General features: G+C 36.5%; 1 protein-coding gene across 4 annotated transcripts in view; it reads left to right on the top strand.

Moving 5' to 3' along the window:
* The window catches only part of LOC150094096 (HEAT repeat-containing protein 6), a 446,924-nt gene that overhangs the window by 24,569 nt on the left and 401,943 nt on the right, over window positions 1-20,412 (top strand). For all 4 annotated transcript variants that reach the window (XM_090412214.1, XM_090412213.1, XM_090412212.1 and 1 more), the window contains exon 3: window positions 16,082-16,222. In XM_090412214.1, coding sequence (XP_090268340.1) covers window positions 16,082-16,222 — 141 coding nt within the window. The remainder of the gene's footprint in view (window positions 1-16,081; window positions 16,223-20,412) is intronic.

Here is a 20,412-nt window from a genome sequence, read left to right as displayed (position 1 = left end):
ACATTAGACATATCCGCAAGGAGATGTGTTTTGCATTAAGGGAGATACTGAGACAGGAGTGTTGGTAGCTTGCTACACCTTTGCAACGAGTTTCCCTGGTGTTGCATCACCTTACCCCAGTCCTGAAGATACTTTCAGGTGCAAACTTTGTTTGCTCACACTTGGATAAAGGATTAAACTAAATTTATTATACTCTAACCAAGTGAAAAATAAACTTTCAACATCTTTCTCTAAATCCAGAGTAATTTATTAAAAAAGGGTGGCACACCATTTGGCAACTCCTATAGGTAGAGATGACCTGTGAATGCTTCTGCCTGGTATCTCAGCTTGTCTCAGCTTGGGCCTGGCTCCCACTGAAGAGACCTCAATAAAGGTCGAAACTAGTCTGGGTAGTGGCCCTTCCCTTAATGCATAACATTAGACATATCCGCAAGGAGATGTGTTTTGCATTAAGGGAGATACTGAGACAGGAGTGTTGGTAGCTTGCTACACCTTTGCAACGAGTTTCCCTGGTGTTGCATCACCTTACCCCAGTCCTGAAGATACTTTCAGGTGCAAACTTTGTTTGCTCACACTTGGATAAAGGATTAAACTAAATTTATTATACTCTAACTAAGTGAAAAATAAACTTTCAACATGCATAAGAGATACTTTTCTGAAACAAGAACGTGTGGTTTCAGTGTTCTTTGACATTGAAAAAAGTTGTAACATAGCCTGGAGATATTGCATATTAAAAGATCTGATCAATCTAGGTCTGAGGGGATGCCTATCCATTTTTATTAAAAACATTCTTTCCAGCTGAGGCTTTCAAGTCAGAGTGGGAAGTACTTTATCTCGGCCATATTATCAGGAAGAGGGTGTTCTTCTCAAGGCTCTGTCTTAAGTGTGACCATTTTTGTTGTTAAAGTGAACTTAATCACTGAACAGCTTCCTCCTGAGCAATTGCCTTTATGTCGATGACTTCATAATGTATTGTCATTCTTGCAATATGAGGGTCATTGAAAGGCAACTCCAACAAGCAATCAATTGTCTCTTCCTGGGCTCATTGTCATGGATTCAAGCTTTCACCAGAGAAGACTGTCTGTGTGCACTCTTCTGCTGGAAATGCACCCTTCACCTTGATTCTGATTTAAGAATGGGAAAAACTAATATCTCAGTAGCAGAAGAGGCTAAATTTCGGGGACTTATCTTTGACAGAAAACTGACTTTCTGTATGCACATTCGTCATTTTCGGGAAAAGTGCAAAAAAGCATTGAATATCCTCCACACCCTATCCTCTACTGAATGGAATGCTGATCGAAGTTCTTTACTATGCATTTATCATGCACTTGTGCACTCAAAACTTGATTATAGATCCAGGTTTATAGTTCTGCAAAGAAGAGCACACACACCAGTGGTTTGACCCCCATCAGGGTGTTCGAATGGCTACTGGTGCCTTTTGCACATCACCCATTCAAAGTCTTTATGCAGAATAAAATGAATCCACTTTATTCCTCAGATGAAAATATTTATTGCTCCATTATGATCTAAAAATAAAGTTCCTTCATGGATGGTCAAACATGAATAAATTAAACAATATATGGAACAATAACAAATTCTCGAAACATCTTAAAATCAAACTATTCAAAGTCACGATCATCCCTACAGCAACATATGGAAGTGAGTCATGGTGACTCACTAAGAAGGAACTACTCAAAATAAGTGCATTTGAGGGGAAGTGCTGCCTAAGAAAAATACACAAAACACTGGATGAACATAAAACCACAGAACAAGTAAAGCAGGATCTCAACTACCAGGACAACTTCACAGACATTATTCTTCAACAACAGTCCGATGGTTTGGCCATGTCCAGAGAATGCCTCCTCACAGACACTTCCAAATATCATGCTAAATGGAAAAATAGGAAAAAACAGCATCCACCCGAAGACTGGGGAAAAGTTGGCTCAGATGCTTAAAAGAAAGAGGCCAATTCTCCAGCTTCACTACTATGCTCGAGAAGACTAGAAATAGAACCATTTCGAGACAGATTGTACAAAGGGGACTCAACCCATCACTAGACAGATGAGATGAAGAAGAAGTTGCCCAAGTCCTGAAATATTTTCAGGACTGGGGCAATGCATAGCAAACTGGTATATGGAAATATGATTTCCATCTTAGTATCACCACCTCTGGTCTGGCTCCTAGTGATGAGACCTCAATAAAGGTCGAATCTGGTCTGGGTAGTGACCCTTCCCTTAATGCGTAGCATTATACATGTCTGCAAGGAGATGTGCTTTGCATTATGGGATACTAAGGTAAGTGATGAGAACTTATACCACCTTTGCCACGAGTTGCCCCAGTCCTGAAAATACTTCAGGTGCAAACTTTGTTTGCTTACACTTGGATAAAGGATTAAACCAAATATATATATATATATATATTTATTTGGTTTAATATATGCCATAGAGAAATATTGCTTACTTGGGAAATGGAGTAAAACCGGGTTTAAAATAGCTTGGTATCTTTAACATTTATTATACCCAAGGTAAAATACTTTCTACATTTATATCTTCTCCAGAGATTTTTATTTAATAAGGTTAAAACACCTTATGGTAACTTGTTCTGGTAAAATACTTATAAGCTCTGTATTACTAAATCTTGGTATTTCTAGCCTGGCTCCCACTGATGAGACCTCAATAAAGGTTGAAACTGGTCTGGGTAGTGACCCCTTGCCTTTAATACAAAACATCATACATCCCCTCCTTGGAGATGTGTTTTGGCATTAAGGGTAAATATTAAGATTAGTGATCGGAGCTTATGCCACCTTTACCACGAGTTGCCTTGGTCTTGCACTACCTGTAGGATCAGCTAGACTTGCATCACTTGCAGGCGCAAACTTGACTTGTTTGTCTGTTTGCTTACTTGGGAAATGGAGTAAAACCAGGTTTAAAATTGCTTGGTATTTTTAACATATATATATATATATATATATATATATGATTAGTACTATTAACTCGGGGTTGGGATATGTTCATTTTTCTAAATTAACTGACTTAAAACTCGAGAATTATAACACAATGACATTTATTTGTAAAAACGCAACATGTTTCGTCAAGAATGACTTCATCAGGCGATAAGAACATAGAAAGATATTAAAAGACACGAAATTAACATTGACACACTCTAAAGCTATACAATTATAAAGCCATAATATTCGACTGTAAATTACAGTTATTATGAGCTTGAACTACAGTCCGAGTTAAAGTTCTATTGTTGTACACCTGTGCGTGTGTGGAATCACGCGATCTCCAGTATCTAATAGTAGAGTTGAAAGAGTCAGCCAAATTATAGCTAAGATTGTTATTCATGTGAAAAGGGTCCAAGATGATTTCTTTTGACTCGACAATGCAGCGCTCTACTTCATCATGGGAGATGTGTAGGTTTGAAGTTGATGGCCAGTTTATTTCATGTTGGTGGCTTTCGTTGTTCGTGTTTATTGAAAACAGGACATGGCTTGACAGAGCAGTTGCTCTGGTTCTCTTATAAGCAATGTCACGCTGGTGCTCTTTGGAGTCGTCCTGTGTCTCTACGTTGCTACGTTGACGGTGGGATAATTGGTTGTTAATATTTTTTAGAGAGTAGCCATTGTTTTTAAAGGTCCATTTAAGATGTTGTAGTTCCTTTTTCAGTTCTTCTTCATCTGAGAGTACATTAATATTAACATTATAATTAATATTAACATTGTAACAAAAATATTAACAACCAATTATCCCACCGTCAACGTAGCAACTTAGAGACACAGGACGACTCCAAAGGTCATATCGTCTTGCCATATATCAGCACACTATCCAAAAAGCTGAGTAGAATTCTAAAGAAGTTTAACATAAAAACGTGCTTCTCGACTATGCCAAAAATAAGATCACGCTTCAACAACCTCACAACCTTCTACAATTCCCAGGTGTATACAAGGTCACTTGTGAATGCGGAAAGCCTTACTATGGGCAGACAGAGAAATCTATCTTACTACGTCTCGAAGAGCACCAGCGTGACATTGCTTATAAGAGAACCAGAGCAACTGCTCTGTCAAGCCATGTCCTGTTTTCAATAAACACGAACAACGAAAGCCACCAACATGAAATAAACTGGCCATCAACTTCAAACCTACACATCTCCCATGATGAAGTAGAGCGCTGCATTGTCGAGTCAAAAGAAATCATCTTGGACCCTTTTCACATGAATAACAATCTTAGCTATAATTTGGCTGACTCTTTCAACTCTACTATTAGATACTGGAGATCGCGTGATTCCACACACGCACAGGTGTACAACAATAGAACTTTAACTCGGACTGTAGTTCAAGCTCATAATAACTGTAATTTACAGTCGAATATTATGGCTTTATAATTGTATAGCTTTAGAGTGTGTCAATGTTAATTTCGTGTCTTTTAATATCTTTCTATGTTCTTATCGCCTGATGAAGTCATTCTTGACGAAACATGTTGCGTTTTTACAAATAAATGTCATTGTGTTATAATTCTCGGGTTTTAAGTCAGTTAATTTAGAAAAATGAATATATATATATATATGGGATCTGACCTTATGCAGCTGTAATTTTGCTGTAATTTTATTTATACGAAGACATTGTATAACTTAACTTTGTACATTTTTGTATATATCTTTATTTACTTTTTATTTACTAATGTATCTTTGACTATCTGTGTGTAGCCTTTGCTGTCATTTTGTCTATGTGTAAATACTCTTTTTCTTAATTTTTTGTAACTTTCTGTAAACCTTGTGTACTGCTGCAAACGTTTGTTATGATGCAGTATGCCCATTGTAGTCTTTGTGCCAAAAAACATAAACCAAACCAGGCCAGCCATTGCATCTTACGGTTTGCATATGCCAGCATTTATGATAACTATAGAACAAATGAGCACAAAAAATAAATGCTAGTTAGGATTAGGAACAATCTCTTTTGTCTAGTATGGCATAGAAATTGCACTCGTTTTTCGCCTATTAACCAATTTCTGTAGCCCACAAATCTTCAACCTGTTCTCATAAGGTTCATTCCATAGACCTGCTATTATCTTGGTCACTCGTCTCTGAATTCTCTCCACCTCCTCCCCATCGAGAAGAAACTCTGGCGCTCACATCTGGGCACAGTAGTCTAGATGGGGTTTTATCAAGGCTCGATACAGAGGAACAATAACCTGTTTGTCTCTGCTCGTTAAAGTGTTTTTCAGCAACCAAGGGATTTGATGAGCTGATTTTGCCACTTTTGCAATGTGTCCCCTAAACTTAAACTCCATATCCACCAACACTTCCAAATCCCTGGCCTCGTCAATCTCCTGGAGTACAGTTCCACCAATGTGATATACTGCTGCTAATCTTTTCACCCCAAAATGCAAAACCTTACATTTTTCCACTTTAAATTTAAATCCATTCTACTTAGCCAATCCTCCAAACTATCCAAATCATCCTGCAAAAATTTGACATCCTGAGCATTCACTATTGCTCGGCTTAACTTTTCATCATCCGCAAACAGATGCACAGTTCCTCTCATATCCTTTCCTATATCGTTAATGAATTAAACAGTAGTGGTCCAAGAACAGAACCCTGTGGCACACCACTAGTCACAGGCCGTCTTTTGGACTCTACTCCTGAATAAACCACTCTCTGAAATCTCTCCATCAACTACCCTCCTGTCTATCTCACCAACCCTATATCCATTCTCATATGCTGCAGTTAACTGATTAGAATTCCATGTGGTATCCTATCAAAGGCTTTAGCAAGGTCCAGTAGAATCACTGTAAACCCGTTACCCTTATCAGTTCAGCGTCACTGTGTTATAGAACGTGAGCAAGTTACTGAGGCATGATCTCACAAAACCATGCTGTCCCCCGTACAGTATCCCATTTTCATCTATCCAATCTTGTATTTTCCTCTTGACTATTTTCCTCCAAGAACTTGACAACAATTCCTGATATGCTGATCGGCCGGTAATTTTCTACAGCAGTCTTGGAACCTCCTTTATGCAATGGAACTATTTCGTTCTCTTTCCACCCCCTTGGGACTAACCCAGACCCGATACTCAAATTAAACAAAATGGTCAATGGCACTGACAATTCTTTAGCCGCTTCTCGTACGACACGAGCTGGTATATCATCCAATCCCACAGATGAATTGACATTGAGGTTTTGTAATAGACTTCTCACCTCCACTTCATTCACCACAATTCCTGTATAAGCTGTTGGTTCTTCCATTTCTGCAATGTCACCACCTGGATGATATACTCTTGCAATGTGCTCACTCAGTAATATATCAACTGATTCGGTTACCTCCCTACCATCGGCATTCTTGAAAATCATTCAGCTGTTTACATTTTTTCTTTTACTTGCAACATATCAAAAAAACTGTTTGGGATTCTCTTCAGCCTGCATGGCTAATGTTCTTTCATAATCCGCTTTTGCTTTTCTTACCACACTTGTTACCCTTCTGGCCTGTGCTTTATACCATTCATGTGCCTGCCGGTCACTTTTCCCCTTAAATTCCCTCCACAGTTGTTTCTTTTTTTGCAGCTCAAGCTTAATGGTGTTATTCATCCATTTAACCCCTACTTGATTTATTATTCGGACTCTAGGTATACAGTCAGCCATTGCTTCATGCAAACACTTCTTAACTGCCTCCCATGCACTACCAACATCGGCTCTTGCAGTTTTACATGCCATGTCACCGAACTAATCAAAATCCTAAGCTTGTCATACTTACCAGCCCGATAATTCCACATGTACCCTGTCTTAATTGCAAATTCCACACCTTTAGCCATCTCCCAAGTCAAGACCCTATGATCACTCTCACCAATTGGTGGCAATATGGTATTATTCGTTAAATTTCAGTCAGATCTGAGGATTTCCAGTCAAATCCTCAGATGCATTTACTAGGTCAAGCACTCTCTGACCCCTAGTATTTTCCATTACATGCTGTTGCAGATAGTTATCCCTTAATAACTGCATAAAATCCAATTCCTTCCTGCCATGTGTCCTCTCTTCCCTCCAATTAATGCTACCATAGTTGAGATCTCCCATAATAATTACCCTCCTTCCACTCATTTCTTCTATTTGCTTTTGCATACTGTCATCACCATCTTTTCCATGACCTGGTCTGTAGCAGCACCCAATTGTATATTTTGTTCTGCTGGCCTCAGTCTCACACCAGATGGCCTCAAATGTGCTCTTTTCTCTATCCTGAATTCAACTTCTATTCTCCTTGTCTGCGGCTCATCAGCTATCATCAGTAATACTCCTCTCCCCATTTTATTCTCCCTGTCATTCCTGAACACACTATACCCTTCACATTCAATCCTACTAGCTATATCATCTTCAGTCAGCCATGTTTCACTAATGCCAATAACCTATGGTCTGGAAGTGCCAACCATGGCCAAAAATTCTTCCTTCTTGTTCCTAATACTCTTAGTATTAGTATACATGAGTTGCAGACCCCAATTAGCCCCATCCCTACTTTGATGCCTTATACTAACTATCCCATTTTGATTTGTTGTCCTTCTTATTCGCTCGGGCATATTATACTCATTCATACACTCAACTGCCTCCCTAAGGTCTGCATATCTACTTACCCCCCCCCCCCCCCCCCAATAAATCTAGTTTCCCTGATTCTGCACATCCACTTCATTCAACAACACTTTTTTAAGTCTCCTTACACCGAATCCATTCAAATGCAAACCATCCATCTTATATAGATCCTTTCGCCCATCGAACTCACTTCACACCTCCACAAATTCCACACCACTCATCCTGCATAACCCACACATAAAGTCATTTGCAATTATGGCCCTCCTAAACTCTTCACTGTCATACCGCGGCAAAAGACTAATCATCCTTTGCTACCTCAAACAATTCCTTAAGGTCCTCTATCATTTCATTTTATCTCCTTTCAATTCATTTGTACCTGCCACCACTATCATTTCTTTCATCCTTTGCTTTTGCTCCCTAACAGACTCACTTATGTCCTTAATGGTCGCACCAGGTTGGTACGATTTTGTCAAATTCTCTACTATCACACCCCGTACTAACAAATCTCCATACAGCACTCGCTCCTTCATTTTGTTTACGTTCACATTCATTCTCTTATTTTTCCCATCATACTTTTTTTTATTGGCTGGTACACTTGGTAGACATTTGTGCATACGCTCCAGCTGCCGCTTTGCCCTATGTATCATTCCACTCATCCACGTGATCTCACTCATTGCATCTATCTCATCTTTTTTTATTATCTGTTAAAGCATTAATTTGCCCTGTATTAATACCTTTATTCTCAATTTCTATGCCACCCTCACAGCTCTCTGGTACAACCTCGCAATTTCTTATCATATCGCTATTTTCTTCATTCTGAGATTTGACAAAAATATCACACTCATGACCTGAAACACTTTAATTCCTCATTTTCCTTACATTTTCTGCACACATTCACTCCACTATCATCATCTAACCATACTCCAACCGCTCTCCGAAACGCATACATTTCGCAGATAGTACACTGAATAATCTCCTTTATGTTACAGTTATTGAGCAAAGATGGCGAACCATTATTACTAGCTGCCATTTTCCTTCTTACCAGAGCCATATGCACACTTCTATCATATCTTATCAAATTAATAATTCAAACAACATCAAAAACACACAAACAGACACACTAAGATACGAAAGCAAACAAAACTACGTAATATTCAAGCAAAATTGTTAATGATAACTTAAAATAACACTTATCTTATCAGGAGCTCTCAACAAACACTACACACCACGACTCCCTGAATTTATATTTTAATAATGAATTGAATTATTTGATTAGCAATAGTAGACAGAAATATTCCATGAATTTTAATCTTAAATTTATTATAATTTATTTGATTAGCATATTATATTTATATGTGTGTGTGTGTGTGTGTGTGTGTGTGTGTGTGTGTGTGTGTGTGTGTGTGTGATAATCACTCGGCCAACCAGGCACCAACTTGGTTGGCCTAGTGGTTAGTGTACCCACTCTCCAACCAATAGGCTGCGGGTTCAAATCCCACCATGGGCATGGATGTTTGTGATTGTCTTTATGTGGGACATGAATTTCATCTCCTGGTGTGAGACCACCATCCTGCTTATTGGAAGTCTGAAAAAATATGGCTTGAAAAAATACTATGTTTGGTCTCTAGAGCATGATTTTTGAACTATGAAAAATAAAAATTAAGAAATACAAAATATATATATATTCCTGAGCTTCTACACGGTTGTAATGGTACATTTTAAAGAATAAATATTTAATAATGACTTAAACCAAGATAAAATATGAAGTTTTAATGAAAATGATACAACTAGTTTCAGCCTTTTACAGCCTTCTTCAGGTATCCACTAAAGGTAGAACACAGTAATAAAATTTGAAGTTACAAAAACTGAGAATTACAGGCAAAAAATGTAATACATAATTGACACAAAAACGTTGTATTTTTCAAGTTGTTCTATCTAACGCGCTGTTGTTTGTTGCATGCGAGCTTGCAAGTTCTCGTGAACGCCATTATTGAACAACTGCAGCATGGCTATCAGGGATGTTGTAACTCAAATTGTTGTTCAAATGTTCAGGATTAAGGAGGGGATTTCCCTGGACTCCACGATTTTCCTTTCAAACTCATCACCGCAGCAAAAAATATTTTCGGATTTATCCCAGCAAACTGAGTGACTCTGTAGATCATGAATTTTCTTCATCATCTTAACAACCAGCATTTGATATAAAATTCTCTGCCGAACTAGAACGAAATAACTGCCTTCCATTCCTGGATGTATTTTTTACTGATGCTCTGATAGATTTAAAATCTCTATATACAGAAAACCCACTCATACCAACAGATATTTGCACTGTCAATCTCATCACTTTCCACCACAAAAGCTCGGAACTATTTCTGCCTTAGGACACAGAGCACGCTCTCTTTTAAATGAACCAGATGAGCTCAAAAAATAAATTAATCACCTTTCTCTTATCTTTAAACAAAATGGATATTCTGAAAAAACGATTAAGAAATTTCTTCTGGATCCTCCTAGGCAGTGTACTATGGAAACTACTGATTTTAAAGGTAGCATCTCAATACCTTACATTAGTTCAGTCTCCAATAAATTGGCTAAAGCCCTTAAAAAATACAACATCGGTATGTTTTTCACTACACTCCCTAAAGTCCATTCTCTTATAAGCCATCCGAAGCCTATTCATCACAACCGGAAATATCCAGGTGTTTACAAGTTGTGGTGCGATTGTAATATTCCTTATTTTGGACAGATTAACAAATCTGTTGAACTTTGTATAGAGGAGCATAAGAGAGACATCTCCTATAAAAGATCACATGCATCTGCTCTATCCAGTCATGTTCTTTTCTCAAACAATCCTCATGATGATCTACAGAGTCACTCAGTTTGCTGGGATAAATCCGAAAACATTTTTCACTGCAGTGATGAGTTTGAAAGGAAATTCGTGGAGTCCAGAGATATCCTCCTTAATCCTGAACATTTGGGCAACAATTTGAGTTACAACATCCCTGATAGCCATGCTGCAGTTGTTCAATACTGACGTTCACGAGAACTTGCAAGCTCGCATGCAACAAACAATAGCACATCAGATAGAACAACTTGAAAAATACAATGTTTTTGTGTCAATTATGTATTGCATTTTTTGCCTGTAATTCTCAGTTTTTTGTAACTTCAATTTTTATTACTGTGTTCTACCGTTAGTGGATACATGAAGAAGGCTGTAAAAGGCTGAAACTAGTTGTATCATTTTCATTAAAGCTTCATATTTTATTTCGGTTTAAGTCATTAAATATTTATTCTTTAAAATATATATATATATAAAAAATTGATAAAAATTGGGGGGGAGGATCCTTAACCCATCTGTGGGAGCAAAATAAATGCGTTTGTGTGTGTGTGTGTGTGTGTGTGTGTGTGTGTGTGTGTGTGTGTGTGTGTGCGTGCGTGTGTGCGTGCATGCAGGTAATGGACAAAAAAATGGAAACACTGAGCTATCAGGTTGTGTTTTCGGTAGTTGCAATGCAGCATCTATGAGTGTACCAAATACAGATGCAGTTGATATGCAAATACACTCCCGACATTCCTAGAGATGTGTTTATAAAGACAAATGGTTTTTTGTATGTTAGAATGGAATTCAGAGAGGACTTCAAGAGAGGGACTTCAAACATTAGTGTGCTTTACCATAAAAAATAGGTGGGCTACTGCTGAGCAATTGTGTGAAAAATTCAACGCCGGTCATGAGAAACCCATTTCAACAAAAACTCTGTGCCAGGAACTACACAGAGTTGAATATCACTGTCCAGTTGCCTTACACAAGCCTTTGATCACTCCCATCAACGCACATTGCCACATCTAATGGTGCAAAGATCATAGCCAGTGGACTACACAACAGTGGAAGGATGTGATATGGTCTGATGAGTCTATTTTCATACATATTCCTGCAAATGGATGAATACGTGTGTGGCATCAGCCAAAGGAAGCATACCAGAGTGCTTGTTTCCAACTGTGAAAAGTTTTGGTGGTTCTGTAATGGTTTGGGTCCACTTGTTGTATTGGAAAGCAAAGGTACAGTGGATGCTGCACATTATATTTCAATCATAAGTGATCATCTTCATCCCATGTTGAAACACTTTTCTCTTATGCAGCCAGCTTGTTGGAGCATTATCCTGTTGAAACATGATAATGTTTCAACAGGATAATGCTCCCATTCATTGAGCAAGTGTGGTCACCCAGTGGTTTGCAGAACATGACAGTGAGGTGTCCTGTTTGCCATGGCCAGAGCTCTCAAGCAATGTTTCCCACCTTCAAAGAACAAAGGCAGATTGATTCAGTTTCTGAATGGATCCCTTTCGGATGAATGGTGTAAAATTCCTCCTTGGAACTCAAGCACTGACAGAGTCTATCCCTAGAAGAATACAGGCTGTACTAGATGTCCTTATCAAACCAACACCATATTAAGCAAAACGTGTCAGTTTCCATTATCTGTGTGTGTGTGTGTGTGTGTGTGTGTGTGTGTGTGTGTGTGTGAGAGAGAGAGAGAGAGAGAGAGAGAGAGAGAGAGAGTGAGTGAGAGACTGCAACCCATGAAAGATGGTTGTAAACTTGTACATTAATACTATGGGTGGACTAGGAATTTTTTTCTCTATTTTATTAATTTTTTATATAGGTTTTGTATTTTTTTATTTTATTTTTACATGATCTGAAAACTCCATGCTAGAGGAAGAAAACATGAAACTTTTTTTTTTCAAGCCACTTTGGGCATCCACTTAGAAGGATGGTGGTCTCTCACACCAGGTGATGAAATTTATCTCCTGTCTGAAGACAGCCATAAACATCCATGCTCATGGCAGATTCAAACCTGCAGCCCTTTGGTTGTAGAGTGGATATGCTAACAGTCGATGCTAGATGCAAATATAAGAAGTATATTATGACTGTTATGGAAAGAACAAAATGTTATGAGATTAATAAATTATATTTAATGAACCACCTAATTCTTATAACATCTTATAAAAGTCTCTCTCTCTCTCTTTTTTTTTTTTTTTTTTTTTTAAATTTTAAATCTGCTCATAAGAGATTGCAAAATCCATAGTGTGTCTGTGTCATGTATTGGTAAGAGTTGAATAGAAAGTGGAAATTTGCTGATGTGTTTTTTTGAACATCTGGATTTTATAGTCTTTGGGACAAACAGCAATTGAAGGCAGCTGTTCTAGAAACACCTATGCTCATGCTATAGAAGTAGATGGAATGAAAGAGGACAAGAATTACTTTGGTAGATTTGAAGCTGGACAGGAAAAATGGATGTTGACCAGCAAATTCTGATGTTCTTACAGTCTTCATGGTAAGTGGAGGAATGATGACATCCAATTCAGCAAAAGTATGATTTTTAGAGAAATCTGTCAGACATGTTGGAAAAATTAATGTTTTAACACATAAAAAAAAGACATTGCTTCCATTATTTCTCACTTGTTACAAGATCATCATTCAGAGGGAGAGAGGGAAAGTAGAAGGTAGCAGTAAAAAACAAGTAAAAGTGACAACACATCTTAGTCACAGTTATATGACAAAACACATTATTAGAGTGACATTCACATTATTGAGCAGTCATTCACTCTTTTGAATGACTGCTAATTCAAAAGATTGAATAAGCAGTCATAATTAAATATAGAAAATTATATACAGGTAACTCTAGTTATATGTGCTTTTGTTACCTGTGTTTTTGCTTATATGCAGTTTCATTTCAATAGATGGACTATTGCTGTTTCCAATCCATGATGTAGAGGCTTCCATGCATGTGCCTTATTTCCTACACTGTGCTCAGTGCCCATTTTGTGTCCCTACTGCCTTATTGGTCTATGTGGTATTGTCTATCTGTAAATAACTTCTGCATCCTTTGAGCAAGATATTTAGCAAGAGAAAAACAAAGGAAACTAAGAGTGAAAAGAAGAATGTGAATAAAGACCAAGTGAAAAAAAGGCCTAGGAAATCTCATTCTTTAGAGGTTCTTTGCATTCATGTAGTGAGTGTGTAGTATAGGCTGTCATTATTAGATGCTGTGAATACTTTTTCAGTGCAAGTGTTTAAGGAAAGATATAATAGGTAATGTAGGTATTGATGACATAGAAGGGACCCTCCCTTAATGAGTCATTGGACTTTTCTTGGAGGGACCTTCCACGATGAGTCTTGATAGACTTTGTGTTTCCTAGGAAGGACCTCCTGCGATGAGTCTTTTGACTCCATGGAGACCTAAATAATAATAATAATAATATTGATTTTGGATGAGGTATAATGTATTAGCTTGTATCCTTGAATCTTGTGTTATGTTGATGACATTACTCAGTTATTGTTTATTGGTTTTGTTGCTAGTAGATCTGATAAATGATACTGCTATTAATACTACTAATAATAAATAATACTAATATTTAAAGGCACCTGTAGCAAAATTATAAAATAAGTTTAAGTTTACTATAAGTTTTTTACTGTGATAACCATAGTGATAAGCTTTAAGGAAAGTACAAATATTTTGTGCTGAAAATAACAATACATCATTAGTGTGTGTGTAGAAACAACAAGCAAATAAAGAACAAGGAATACAATACACACACACAACAGTCGGTTTACCAATTAAAAATGGTTGCTACTTGCTAGAAATAAGTATTAATATTCATGATTATCAAATTCCTGGTGTGTACCTTCAGGGGTGTACAGGATCTTATGATAGTACTACATGAAAAAGTTACACCATTGCTGACTTCCGATCAACAATTTTCTTCAAATGAATCTGTTATCTGTCAAAATGCCAGCATTATCAGATCTAATATTTCTGTCTTATATGGCACTTTTTACTGTATCAATCCACCTACATATTGGTCTTTCTCTGGGTCTTTTTTTTTTTTTTGCCAACCTGGTAAAGAACACTTGTTTCTGGATCCTTTCATATTGTTTCCAGATCATAATAGTCCATGTTTGGTCTAGCCAATGCCTTATACAGTGGCATAACCCTCTTTATATTTTTCAATGCCTATGCTGATATGTATATGATTGATTGCATAACAATTAAGAATGATGAAGTTATTTTAATGTGGCCACTTAAAATTTTTGAGCATAATCATTAAAATTAAGTGAATTGATTCTTTTGTAAAAGTATTTTTCATAAAGGTATTGTATAAATTAAGTTTAACTGACTGAGTATTAAGTTTCACTTTTAGTACCAGTCTATACATTTATTGTTAACCTCAGATGTAAATTATTTATGTCATTTATTTATTTCATTGTAAAACAAACATTATGACCTGGAACTTACATATCACATATTACTGTACATATCACTTTTTTTTTTCTTCTGTTGTGAAAGATATGAACCAGATCTTAAATACTGTTCACATCCTTTACTAAACAACTAAATTCAACTTTTTTCACAAAAATGCTATTTTGTTCATATTGAGGAAACTAATAACACTCACCATATCAGCACTATGACCTAAACCCATATGGCTGAAACAAGACACAAGAACATTGATTCCTTTTATTATTATGATTATTGATGCATGGGAGTCTCCGTGAATTCAAAGACTAATCATGGGAGATCCATACATTATATATACCTTTCCTTACACAGATTGATTGACAAAGCACTCACAAACAGATTCTCACTACTCATTCACCACTCATCAGAAAAAAATCTAGTCCACACGCTCTTGCTAACCACACTCTTACTTGATTTCAAAAGATTGCTTTTCTGTTCTCTCTAGCCAAGTGTTGTATTATTTCCTCTACTTATCCTATAAATAAAACCCTTTTAGTAACTTAAATGTGTCTATCACATCCCCTCTTTTCTGCCTACCCAACCAGTTTCTGCAGCCTGCAAACCTTCAGTCTGTTTTCATAGCATTCCAGAGATCCATTGCCATTTGGTCACTCACCTCTGAATTATCTCCAGAACTTCCTCATTACCAAGAAACCCAGGTGACCATACCTGAACACAGTAATTCAGATTACTCGAAAGTGCTCATGAAAGGCTATGTCAATGCTTTATAAAGAACAATAACTTCCTCATCAACACATTCTTCAATAGCCAAGTAATCTTATGAGCTAACTTGATCACTTTAGCAATATGCCCTCTGAACTTCAACTCTCTATCGGCACCCAGAACCCTAGCAATACTGCATTGATTTAACCTTGGTATCTTCCAAGGTTTGGCTCCCACTGATTAGATCTCAATAAAGTTCAAAATTGGTCATCTGAAAGTAGTCCATTCCCATAATGTGTTTGCATTATAGATATTGAGGCAAAGTCAATAGTCTTTATATACAAGTAGACTAGTCATGAAGATACTTCACATGCAGACTTTGTTTGTTTACACTTAGGTAAAGGATTAAACAAGAAATAGTTTCTTGAGTGTAATATATTCTTGCAAAGGACTTATTGATCTTTAAGATTGATAAGTATTTAGTTTTAATTATTTTTTGTTTAAATCACTTCTAATTGGTTGTTTACATTCCATTTCTTCTTGTTTTCCTTTTTTATGTTAGATATGTTTGGATTCAAATGCTTTGCTGCCTCTGGTAAATTTTATTATTCAAGCTATCCAGTCTTGTGGAGCATGGGTATTGACTGATGTTCTTTGTGCCTTGGCCTCTCTGTTATATGAGAACATGGGAAAATTGAAGAATGTAAGTACAGTTTGTATTTACTTTTGTTAAATATTTTGTTCATATTGAACTTTAAACAAAATTAATTATAAATTGTGTGAAAAAATTTAAGCTTCTATTATTTTTTACAATAGATGCATAAAAATCAAATTTCAAAAGCATTTTGCTAGTTTTCTCGCAATGACTAGATCCAGGGAAAATAAAAACTTAAATCTGCACTATACAAAGTTATATAAATAGTACAGCCCCCTTTGAGTAGTGTTTCATGATTCATAACAGCCTAAATATGTCTCTTGAATGGAGAGATTTTCCCCCTCCCCCCTCCCTCCATAATGCTGTGTTTCTTGACAGAAGCTGCTGATATTTTTATGTTTTGAAGAGAGTGGAGGAATGACAGTGGCTAGTTCATTGAACAGTGTCCACATAGATGCTTATGAAAATAATAAGCATAAGGAAAAAAAAAGTTTTTGAGAAGTAATTAGAGTGTGTAAGTGTGTAAGAAGGCATTCCACTGTTAACTGCCTCTCTCTGCCACATCCATTTATTATTATTATTACAACATACTTATCATATTGAACCTTAAAATCCTTATTCCCCCCTTACTAACTTAAACATCTCTCTCATATCACCTTAACCTCCCTTCATAGCCAACATTTCAGATTCCTGATATTTCCAATGTTTCCACATCACAACGTAAATTAAGTGATCAAATCTGAGCACATTAGTCCAAGTGTAGTCTGGCCAGTACTTCATACAATGGCCCAACTGCCTCAAAGAGGACTTAGAATGTAAAAAATGGACAGCAAATGTTTGGTACTATAGTCTTACTTGCCACCAATGAAATGGATATGCTTCAGTGCATATATATATATATATATATATATATAGTTCTTGGCCTAACAAATGAAAAATACAAATTCATAATTTCAAAATTATTTTTATTTTTCAACATAATCTCCCTTAAGATTGTACGTAATTTGAAGAGAAAGGTTAGTGCTCAGAAATCTATTTTTACTAAACCAACATCAATACAAAAAAGCTCATTGTTGGCATCGTTTGTTGTAAGCGCAGAGATAGCAAAAGCAAAAAAATCATTATCTGATGGTGAATTTGTAAAACACTGTTCTGTGAAAATGGCACGTGCATTAGGGAAAGATGAAATTGCCAGTGAGTTTGAAAGCGTCTCACTATCAAAACAAACTATAAAAAAAAAAGTCGAGGAAATAGGTTCTCACATATTAAATAAATTAAAAAAGTGTTATTACAGATTTAGCTCTCGGCTCTGGATGAATCAACTGACATAACAGATACAGCTCAACTTCTAATTTTCATTCGAACTGTTTTCAAAGACTTTGTGTTATTAATGAAGAGCTACTAGCATTAGAGTCATTGCATAACACAGCCAAAGGTCAAGACATTCATAATGCAGTTATGAAGGTTGTAAACAGTACTGATGACATCAACAATCTCCCAGCTATTGTGATAGATGGCACCAAATCAATGCATGGTACTCAAACAGGATTAGTTGGCTTACTAAAGAAGGCTGGAATCAATTGCCCTGTATTGCACTGCATTATACATCAGGAGGCTCTGTGTGGTAAAATTCTCGAGATAGAGGATGTTATGAAAACTGTAATGAAGTGTATGAATCTAATTAAGGGCAGAAATCGGGCCTTGACACACCTCAAGTTTCTTTGTTTTCTAATAAAAATGGAGGTAGAATGTGACGATTTAGTGTTGTATACAGAAGTACATTGGCTAAGCAGAGGGAACTATTTGAAATGGTTTTTGTTTTAAGAAAGGAAATAAAACAGTTTTTAGAGAAACACAAGAAGACAAACGAAGAACTAATCACAAAACTAAGTGATCCTCATTTTAACAGCTTACTTGCCTTTCTAACAGACATCACACACCACATGAATGAACTCAATGTGAAGATACAGGGACATAACCAAACAATCTCAGATTTAGTTGGACACCTAGATGGGTTCATAAGTCAACTGAAGGTTTTTAAATTCACCCTAGTCAGAGGAAACTTGGTACATTTCCCTTCCTGCAGGAAGTTAATGGAGGAGAGCCATGACATTGACTTCAAGTTTTCTGTGCCAATGTTAGACCAATTCAATAAGTGATTTTCTGACTTCAGTGACATGCAGCCACAACTGACATTATTTAACAACCCAATGAAATGCGACATTTCAGAGCAGCATGACACTATTCAATTGGAGTTGTGTGACCTTCAAAGTGACCCTTTTTCCAGTCAAGGATGGAGATTGGCATTGACTTTTGGAAACTGGTACCAAGGGAAAAATATCCTGCATTGAGTGATTTCAGCTTGAGAATTGCATCTATGTTTGGAAGCACATACATATGTGAATGCACTTTCTCAACTATGAGGGCGGTTAAATCGTCACAAAGAAGCCGACTGACTGATGACCATCTTCAGGATTTGTTATGAATATCGTCATCATCATTGAAAATCGACTGATGAATTTGTTGCCGCACATGAACGCCCACATTGTTCTCATTAAGTTGTGTTACATTTAAAAAAATCAGAAATATGTAATTAAATTTAATTTAACAACTTATATTTAAATCAATCAAGTATTTTATATTGTTCTCCCAGTAGTAAAATGATTTAAAAAATATAGTAATTCAATACATATAACTATTGCCTTGAAAAAATGCAGAGTTTATTTTTATTTAAGTTCTGTCTAAAAGTGTGCGGCCCGTGACGCTACCACTCATCATATATTGACCTTCGTATAGAATGAAGTTGGCCACGCCTAATTTACACCAACGGCATCTACTGCCCACCACCACTAGTATTTTCACAGACAATCACAAACATCCATGCCCACACTGGGATTCGAACCCACAACCTTTTGGCTGGAGAGCAGATACGCTAACTACTCGGCCAACCAGGTCAGCATTAATTATTCTAATAATTTTCATTGTTTATACTAAATAAGCATTGTTTCGCAAAACATCTCACATTGTAGAAAGATTAGAAAAATCAATTCGTTGTAAAGACAGAGTAATAAACATTTATTTTGTTGGTTTAGGATGAACAAATGTGAAGGCTGAAAAATGAAAATAAACATATTGTAATTTATTAAATCTGAATGGTGAAATATTATTTTGTTTTAACATAAATTGTCAGGTCTTCCATGTTATGATTTATGACAATGGCATATTCATTAGTGCAAGACACTTCTGTGGAGCAGTGTGAAATATAGGTTGGCGGAAAGCTTGTAAAGGGCTTGACAAGAACAACAGAAGATTGTTTCAAAGTGCGAGGGGGAGAAGAGCTTGACAAGAAGAACAAGATTGCTTCAAAGTGGGGGGGGGGCTTGACAAGGAGAACATCATAGATTACAGCACTTACCCTGTTTGCAGAGTCATTGTGCCCGATAAACTACAAACTAATCAACATTGGTAGATGGCTTATTTTCACTGCAGAAAGCAATCAATTTTGCTAATTTTCAAATTTTAATGAAACTGCATTCTCATTCCAACAAATCAAATTTCCTATGTTTAACATTATCGTATTAGCCATGATACAAAATGCACCCATAAAAATAGATTTTTTTTTTGTTATATGCAGTACTCATTAAAGTGGGCATTTGTTGTATATAGTGTAATAATGCTGTCATATTAGAAAGCAAATTATTAGTTAGCAGTAACATTTTTTGAGAAACGGTTGAGAAGAATTGTGGAAGAGAAGCTTGGTGAAGAGCAAGCTGGATTCAGGCTAAATAGAGGCTGTCAGGATCATATCTTCACTTTACGACAGATAGTTGAAAAATCATGGGAATATAACAAAGATCTGTATTTGTAGATCTGGAAAAGGCTTATGACAAGGTGCCAAGAGAGAAGCTATTTGAAACACTACAGTTATATGGTGTCAATGGGGCATTATATCAAGCAATACTTAGTCTTTATTCGAGTTGTAAGTCAGTAATTAGAATTGAAGAAAGCACAGGAAGGTGGTTTAATGTTAAATCTGATGTCAAACAAGGATGTACATTATCCCCTCTGTTATTCATTAACTATATGAATCACATTATGAACGAGAAAGATTCTTTCTCGTTCTTAAAGGAAAGGTTAACTCTCAGGAAAGATTAATCTTTCCTGAGAAAGATTATAAGCATGAACAGATGGCATCAATGGCAATATCATATTAAAAACGAGAATATTAGGAAAGAACT

The sequence above is a fragment of the Typopeltis vanoorti genome, chromosome 22 (genome assembly GCF_054136105.1).
Source record: "Typopeltis vanoorti isolate ZY-2024b chromosome 22, IOZ_Tvanoo_1.0, whole genome shotgun sequence".
Lineage (NCBI taxonomy): Eukaryota > Metazoa > Arthropoda > Arachnida > Uropygi > Thelyphonidae > Typopeltis > Typopeltis vanoorti.
Note: the sequence above shows the minus strand (reverse complement) of the source record. Positions and strands in the feature narration are given on the sequence as shown.